General features: G+C 37.4%; 2 protein-coding genes across 3 annotated transcripts; both read left to right on the forward strand.

Annotated features, from left to right (window-relative positions):
• The first annotated feature begins 208 nt into the window (after positions 1 to 208).
• LOC113320272 (6,7-dimethyl-8-ribityllumazine synthase, chloroplastic-like) lies at positions 209 to 3,201 on the forward strand. The gene is made up of 8 exons (XM_026568207.1): positions 209 to 387; positions 527 to 654; positions 879 to 974; positions 1,405 to 1,500; positions 1,734 to 1,812; positions 2,316 to 2,362; positions 2,668 to 2,727; positions 2,861 to 3,201. Exons 1-8 carry the CDS (start codon positions 282 to 284, stop codon positions 2,906 to 2,908), a joined length of 660 nt encoding a protein of 219 aa, XP_026423992.1. The 5' UTR covers positions 209 to 281; the 3' UTR covers positions 2,909 to 3,201.
• LOC113320260 lies at positions 3,187 to 6,130 on the forward strand. Of its 2 annotated transcripts, none has more exons than XM_026568189.1 (6): positions 3,187 to 3,329; positions 3,530 to 4,168; positions 4,287 to 4,436; positions 4,553 to 4,633; positions 4,748 to 5,193; positions 5,271 to 6,130. In XM_026568189.1, exons 2-6 carry the CDS (start codon positions 3,586 to 3,588, stop codon positions 5,880 to 5,882), a joined length of 1,872 nt encoding a protein of 623 aa, XP_026423974.1. In that variant the 5' UTR covers positions 3,187 to 3,329; positions 3,530 to 3,585; the 3' UTR covers positions 5,883 to 6,130. The 2 variants fall into 2 exon arrangements, with proteins under 2 accessions (XP_026423974.1, XP_026423980.1); XM_026568195.1 differs by having other exon boundaries at positions 3,218 to 3,329; positions 3,612 to 4,168.
• Positions 6,131 to 8,024: the final 1,894 nt, after the last annotated feature.

An 8,024-nucleotide genomic window follows, 5' to 3' on the forward strand; every position in this document is an offset into this window, starting at 1 on the left:
GCCAAATCCCGAATTGCTAACTAGGATTAGTACAAGCAAGTTGCCTGTCTTTGAAAGATTGTGCGCTACACGTGCGCGTGATTCTCGTGTAAATAAGATATCCTCTCTGTTCTAAGCCAAATTGATAACGTCAACCTGGGCTGTACATTAACCATCCAGCCTCCACAGGGGTACAGAACGGGAATTTAGGGACCGTTTGGGGGTGGGAAGGACTAGTATATAAACTAGGGTTTCATTCCTAAGACTGTTAAGTTGCATACAGTGAGATTCTATCTACAGAGATGACTTCAATTGGAGCTGTAACTAAGGCTTTTACACAATCTGTTACAAAGGGTTCTTCAATCCGTCCTTCAATTCATCTTCCTTCTTCTTCAATTTCATTTCCAAGTAAGTTCGTTTTGCTTATCAATTTGCTCAGATTGGTATACTTCAGTTTCATTTGATTTTCGGTGGTTTTGATGTATCAATGTGTCGATTGATGAAATTGAGGTTAATATGAAAGTGGGTTTTTGAATTTTTGTTTCAGATTCAAACAAAGTGAGTACGAATTTATCGATTTCTGAGGGGAAAAGTCGTTCGGCATTTGTACAAACAGCTGCTGGGCGTCATTTAGTTGGGTCTCTTACTAAATGTGAAGGACTTCGTTTTGCTGTGGTAACAAAATTGACTTCTTTGTTTCTTTTGTAGCTTATTTATTGTCCTGGATTGGCTTATCTTTTTGGGATTTGTATAAATTTGTGAGATCTTGTGGATGTTGGTTTGGTCAATTGGATTAGGATTTGGATTTCTTTGTCTAATTTATTAGAAGTACTTTAAATTGATGTTGTTGTTTTTCTGGCTTTTGTCCTGTATTGATATGTAGCTGATTGGTGTATCAGGTTGTAGCAAGATTTAATGAAGTTGTGACAAGGTTGTTGTTAGATGGAGCTTTGGACACTTTCAAGAGATATGGTGTTAAAGAGGACGATGTTGACGTATGTAATCTCTTTTAAAGATAACATTTGCTTACTGTAACGTTTGTTTTTGTGTATTTCGAAGCATTTGAATCATGGAAATCTTGTATTTGCTGACTGTTTATGTGGTCAGTCATGGCCAAAAACTACTTTCACAGCTTAGTTTACTGTTGGATTTATTAATAGGAAGATAGGCTCAACGTTTACCAGCTTAGATAGCTTGAGGTCTACCAATTCACTGAGGTGATGACTAATTTGTTAACATGGATCAATCCATCAAGCGTAACATATGTTTGCACATTACATGTCTTGCACATTTCTTGGGATTTCATCATATAAGAATTTCAATTTCGTAATCTGCCTAACTTATCATATAAGAACCTCAATTTCGTAATTTGCCTAACTTATGTTTCATAATCTTAACTTATCTTTTTGTCTATGTACCTTTCAGGTTGTATGGGTTCCTGGCAGCTTTGAAATTCCTTTGGTTGCTGAAAGACTTGGGAAACTGAAAAAATACGATGCAGTTTTATGTATTGGAGCTGTGGTATGTTTCTTCATCACAAGCTTACTTCTTTTTTTTAGCATATTAGGTCCTATTGATAGACTGTTATTAGACAAGTAGAAAAACTCTGTTTACCAATATGACACTCGTGACTCAACTAGTGATGACTCTTTATTAGAGCTTGTATTTTTTATTGTGGAACACTGGGTAATGCATGTTGTACTTGTTGAGTGTTCCCTAACCTATGCACTTAATCTCATATGTACTGTCGGTAGGTAAGGGGTGATACTACCCACTACGACGCGGTTGCTAATTCTGCTGCTGGGGGAGTACTTTCTGCTGGATTGAACTCAGGTGGGTTTCATAGTTCCCACCTTTTCCTGAATTTCTTTTGAGTTTTTCTTGATTCTAGAGAAACAGGTTGGCTCCAGCCTGTTATGTTCAAGTTTTGTGGTTCATTACAAAAAATATCTGGCATATAGTAGCTTATTTCATCGTAAACATTGTATATTAGCTAGACCTTTATGCCATTATCATGGATGCGCAAAAACTTCATATGCTGTAGAGCTGTATCCGGCCAATGTACTTCAAAAACAATGTATGAATGAAGAGTATCAATTAGGTGTCTTGATAAACATCTGCAAGTGTCCTTCAAAAACAATGTTTGAATAACATCTGCAGTTACTTGATTAAGGCTGAATTTATCGACTGTCTATGGAAACCACCATCAAGCTTCAAATATTAATTTCTGTCGGAGTAATTCTTAATATCCCCTCCCCAGCTATAGTTTGTTATTTCTGATGAAGCAATCATTTTCTTTTAATTGACACTTAGCATCTTTCTTGTTTAAATTACAGGGGTTCCATGTATCTTTGGTGTTCTGACAACTGAGAACATGGATCAGGTAAACTCGCAAAATATTCTTATTTTTGTCGTGGTGTTAGATACCTACTTATCAATCTGGACTCGTCTGAATCCCTTGATCAAAGTTCAAACTGATGGTTATCAGTGTCTTCAACAGAATGGGTTTCCAGTTATTCTGCCTAAGTATCTAGAATTAAATAGTTTGCTGGCTATCGCAGTTCTGAGAGGCTATTGGCCCCACATTATGATATTTTGCTGTTTGAATTTCATGGGAGCTAAAGTATGCCTTCATTCTCGTATTACCTAATCGTCTGAGGCAGTCTAAGAATTTGTTGATTTTTACAGGCATTAAATCGAGCTGGTGGTAAGTCTGGAAATAAAGGATCTGAGACTGCACTGACCGCTGTAAGTTGATATTCTAATTCAGGCTGTTTTTATTCATGGAGTGACATTTCGTGACGTCTGTTTAATTATAGTTTGTTTAGGAGCTACATATTCGTCGATCTCTTAGTTCATGTCTTGCTTTCTTTTCCTACAGATTGAGATGGCATCATTGTTCAAGCACGACTTAAAGCTAAAGCACTAGGGGGTCTATCTTAGCTAAGGTATCAAGCACCAAGACTGCATCTCTGCTAAACTCACATCAGCAGGAATCATATCCAAGAACCATGTGACCTTTTCCTTTCCATTGGTGACAACTTTTTCTTTTTCTTTTTCTTTTATTGATGGCAACACACTCATGTCATGTTCAATGTCCTTATGAAGTGAGAGAAGTTTTGCTGGTGCCTGCACTACCTTTACCGTTCACTTTATCCAGTTCGAATGTAGAATAACTTCAAATAAAGTTTTATATGACTGATTCTTATTTTTGCTGTGTTATATGGTAGTAATTTTAATATTAGCTGCATTTTCGTGCTTTGTTCATAAAAGCAAAAAGTTGGACCTCTGAAAGTTGGAATCAACTCCCCAGAGGAGTCCTTAAGATTATGTGCTTCCTTGGGCTTAAGGTAAAGGCCCTTCCTTGAGCATAAGGCAAAGTCTTTATTCTTTCAAAAACTGAAAAAGATAAAGAAAACTTAAAGTATCCTGGCTCTCTTTTTCTATCAAATTGGTTCACACTTCTTTTTAATGTATCAGCCACTTTAAAAACCCTCAGTCACTACATAAAGTAAGTTAAGATACATTGATTTTTGTCTCTTCTGCACAGAGCTCCGGCAGTCAATATTTCATACTGTGCTCATAAAAACTAACAGTGATATAAACATGGGTTCTGAATCAAATGGTGACAGAGATGATGGTTCTCAACAGAGCGACTTTGATGATTGGCGAGGCAATGCCAGGGAAGAACTTAATAAGTACCTGCCGCTATACAAAGCAGCTCTTGAAGGTAATTGGGAAATGGCTAAAGATTTCTTTGATAATGTTGATGAGAAAGCTGTTGCAGCGAGGATCACTTTCTCCTCGGAGACAGCATTACATGTAGCTGCAGGTGCAGGACACTTGATGTTTATGAAGAATCTTATGAAACTCCTGAAACCAAAGCAGCTTGAAATAAAGAACAAAGAGGGTGAAACAGCACTTCAAAATGCTGTGATTGCTGGAAACTTCGAAGCTGTAAAAGCAATGGTGGAGAAGAACCCAAAATTGACCCTGATACCTGATAATTATGGATGGATTCCTTTGGTAAATGCATCAAAGTACGCATCAGTGAAGGAAGAAAAAAAGGAGATGATCGATTATCTTTATTCAGTTACTAGAGAAAATGATGTGGACAACCGGCCGAGTGCCTTCTCCGGAAATTTGGGTGCTCAAGTAATATGCAGTATAATTGGAACTGGATTCTATGGTAAGTGGTCGTACACATCCATCATGATAAATTTCAGTCAGATTTTTTAATGTTTATATATGTAGTTGAAAACCAGCAGAATTTCTATTGACACTTTCATGTCTTGTAACCATTGTAGATATTGCCCATGATATGGTCCAAAGGTATCCAGATCTGGCTACAGTAACAGACAACAATGGTGTCAGTGCATTAGAAATGATGGCAGGAAGTCCACATGCATTCCTAAGTGGAACTCAACTGGCATTCTGGGAGCGTAGCATCTATCCATGTCTGTGTGTAACTCTAGTTTGAATCATTCGTTTCTTTTACCATTGTCTTTGTTTTCTAATTAAACTTTCTTTGGTTTTGCCTGTCCGTGTGCGCGTTGCAATGCCTACAAAGCAGACATGGGAAATTATTGGGTTGGAAAACCAGCAGACATAGAGAAAGCTGGGGAAAGTTTGAAAGCAGGAATTCCATCAAGAGGTATATTTAAGAATGCCTTCTCAATATTCTATAGCGCCAATGCAGTTAAGAAACATTTGTGACAGAATGATGCATATATAAACAGCCGCATATTTATTGTTTTCCCTTGTTCAGTCCCTTTTATCAAACAGTTGCACAATAAAAAATTGATGAACGAAGAAGCTGTAGCATTGGTTAAATGTATTTGTGAAAAGATCATCTCCTCAATGAGTAGCTCAGAAGTCGAAGAATTTTTCCAACGTACAAACATCTTGGGTACTGCAACGAAATCTGGAACAGTTGAACTTGTAACTGAGTGTTTAGAGAATTTTCCTGATCTAGTTTGGGTTCGAATGGGAGAAGAGGGACACAATGTATTTATGAGTGCAGTTCAAGAACGGCAAGAAAAGATATTCAATCTCGTGTATAAAATTAGCGGGTATAGGAAGAAGCTGGAAGCCTCAATAGACTTTAGTAACAACACTATCTTGCATTTGGCTGCGAAATTAGAATCTCGTTCCAAACTCAGTTCAGTGACTTGTATTGCTCTGAAGGTGCAAAGAGAGATCCAGTGGTTCAAGGTAACTTCCAGAGATAATTTCATGATAAACTGCACTGGCTTTTGATGATTTTTGCTGACAGACAACCTTTTGTGCAGGAGGTGGAGAGTATTGTGCCACCATCACATGGATTACTGAGAAACCGTGAGGGAGATACTGCTCAAGATATATTTGAAGATAAGGAGCACAAGAAATTATTTTTTGATGGAAAAAGATGGATGACAGACACTTCTCAAGCATTAGCCTTTGTATCCGCACTTATTCTTACCGTTGTTTTTGCTGCTACGTTTACGGTACCCGGTGGGACTTACAGTGACAACAATGATATTAACAGAGGAATCCCAATTTTCTTACACAAAAACTCATTCTTATTGTTTGCAGTATCTAATGCCGTGGCACTATTCTCTTCAACTTCATCACTTCTTATGTTCTTAGCTCTCTTAACTTCGCAGTATGAGCATGGCGATTTTCTCCGGTCTTTACCTAAAAGATTGATTATAGGTCTGGTAACCCTCTTTATCTCCATAATTACGATGATGGTAGCTTTCTGTGCTACACTTGCTACTTACCTCGGACCTAGATTCACGTGGATTCCAATTCCCTTGTCTATGGTTGCTTCAGTTCCTGTGTGTATGTTCTTATGCACCCATCTTCCAATGTTTGTCAAAATGGTTCGTTGCACATATGGTCGCGGCATCTTCCGAAGATGATGAAGCAGGAAAATGTTCGTTTTTACATTTGCTTACAGAGTTTCAGTTCTTGTATGCTCCATCTTTACAATAAGGTCAAGCAAAATCTTTTGCGTTTTGTAAATTTCTTTCCTTTTTTTGTTGGTTTTATTAAGAATTCGGGAAGGTTCTCGATATAAATTCAGCTGGGGCAGTTTAATGCACAATGTTTGAAACGTTTCAGATTCTGAAATCTTAATGCCAAGCTCCGGTATGAACAGTTATTGTGATTCTGTAACTAATCCATGGGAAAATGGCTACATTATAACAAGGCTAGGGCACATACGATCTCATTTATTAGTAAGTTGTTGCTGACCATGACAAAAAATAATTATATTCGTGCTTTTATTATCATCTTAGTCTGTAAGGTTGAGAAGATTACTAATTGGAGCATCCATAGATAGACTCATAGACATTCTTTGTTTTGCACATCTTTTTTTCTATGATTCTTTTTCTTGTTTTGAGTACCTACCGAATTCAAAGATGAGATGATAAGGAAAATCCCAGGAATTCAGTTAAATTTTTCCTTTGTATGGAAACCAACTTCTTTTGAAACAATTGATCTATATAGTCGTGCTACACGGTTAATAATATAGTCCCACACAGCCATGGGCGGAGCCGAGGGTTGACTAACCCTGGCTCTAACCCCCTAAAATCTCCAAAATCATAAAAATATCCATGATTTTATAATATATTTTATATTTAGTCCTTTTATGTGTGTAGAATTTTTTTTAGTCCCCTCATTCTCAAAGTCTGGCTCCGCCACAGGTGGGTACAGTTTGAGGAATCCTGTATTTGATAAGTTAAAATCACACTGCATATCGCCAATTGTTGGCTATGAATTGTATGCCCAACCTAATAGCCCTATATGAGCTATCAGCCATGCTCAAAAACTTTAAACTTTAAAATTGCACTGCACTGCACTTGCATTCTGCCATCTGCCATGTGTGCCTTGAAGTCTCTCTGGGCCCTTTTTTTTTTTTTTTTTTTTTGTATATAAGAATCAATATTTTTTTGGTCGATATATGAGAATCAATATTATTGAGATAGATTCTGCCATGTGTGCCTTGAAGTGTCTATGGGGCCTCTATATTCATATCCGATTGTTTTTTTTTTTTTTGCATATGAGAATCAACATTATTGAGATAGAGCAGTAAATCATTGGAGATGCTCCTATCGTGCCAGTATTTTTTACGCTTTCACTATTTATACATGCGGGAATGTTATTTATGCCCCTACTATTCATGGGTCATGCACAAATACCCTTATCCATTATATTAATACCCCTGACCAAAAACAAGGCTACTAATTTTTATCGTAATCCCATAAACACCCTCATCATCTTATTAACTTATCGAGCATTTTTCCTTTCCTTCTGAACTTCAGATCTGAAACGATATGGTCTTCTCTTAACTCCTCTTTCAGCATCACCACCACCACCTACGCGCCACCACCATCTGTGTCCCCACCATTTTCATCACTACCACCATCATCATGTGTTTAAATGGAGATATGATGAAACTGTGGAGAAGATGAATCTATAGTGTGAGATTGACGATAATGGTTCTGAGTTTAAATGGAGATATGATGCTCGAGCTTTGATTCCAATAGGCAGAGAAGATATTAGTCGAAGCAAATGATGGTGTTTGTCACTGTAATTGATGAATTAGAAATAGGGTTAGGGTTATCAGATGAAGAAGATCCGATATGGAATTGAAGGGTGATGTTTCTAGGGTTCGATTCGAAATGGGTTTTAGTAATATTGATGTGATTTCGAATTTGGTATCATGAATTGATTGGATTTGATGATGGATTCGAGTATGATGAATTATAAGATGGGAGGTGCTGTCAAGAATGAAATTGGTGGTCTGAATAAAAAAATTGTAGTTGCCAGTGATGACAGAGTTGGTTGCTGGCTGTTATGAGTACTGTTGTTACTGATTTAGGTGGAAGTTGCAGCTACAGTTACAGAGAAGGTGGAGTTGTTATGGGTATGGTGGTGGAGTTCGAGATGGTGCTGGTTGTGTTGATGGTTTGAATGGAAGAGGAGTTGCTGGAGAAGTTTTGATTTTGAAGCACCAGAAAAGAGGAGAAAGAATTAATGCTTATAACTTGTAGATGGAA

The sequence above is a fragment of the Papaver somniferum genome, chromosome 1, assembly GCF_003573695.1.
Source record: "Papaver somniferum cultivar HN1 chromosome 1, ASM357369v1, whole genome shotgun sequence".
Taxonomy (NCBI): domain Eukaryota; kingdom Viridiplantae; phylum Streptophyta; class Magnoliopsida; order Ranunculales; family Papaveraceae; genus Papaver; species Papaver somniferum.

Excerpts from the sequence above, each read along its gene's own strand:
- LOC113320272 (XM_026568207.1), top strand. The coding sequence starts at position 282 with ATGACTTCAATTGGAGCTGTAACTAAGGCTTTTACACAATCTGTTACA. Across the intron at positions 388-526 it reads TTCTTCAATTTCATTTCCAA|ATTCAAACAAAGTGAGTACG; the intron begins GTAAGTTCGTTT and ends TTTTTGTTTCAG. Across the intron at positions 975-1,404 it reads TTAAAGAGGACGATGTTGAC|GTTGTATGGGTTCCTGGCAG; the intron begins GTATGTAATCTC and ends TGTACCTTTCAG.
- LOC113320260 (XM_026568189.1), top strand. The coding sequence starts at position 3,586 with ATGGGTTCTGAATCAAATGGTGACAGAGATGATGGTTCTCAACAGAGC. Across the intron at positions 4,169-4,286 it reads AATTGGAACTGGATTCTATG|ATATTGCCCATGATATGGTC; the intron begins GTAAGTGGTCGT and ends TAACCATTGTAG. Across the intron at positions 4,634-4,747 it reads AGCAGGAATTCCATCAAGAG|TCCCTTTTATCAAACAGTTG; the intron begins GTATATTTAAGA and ends TCCCTTGTTCAG.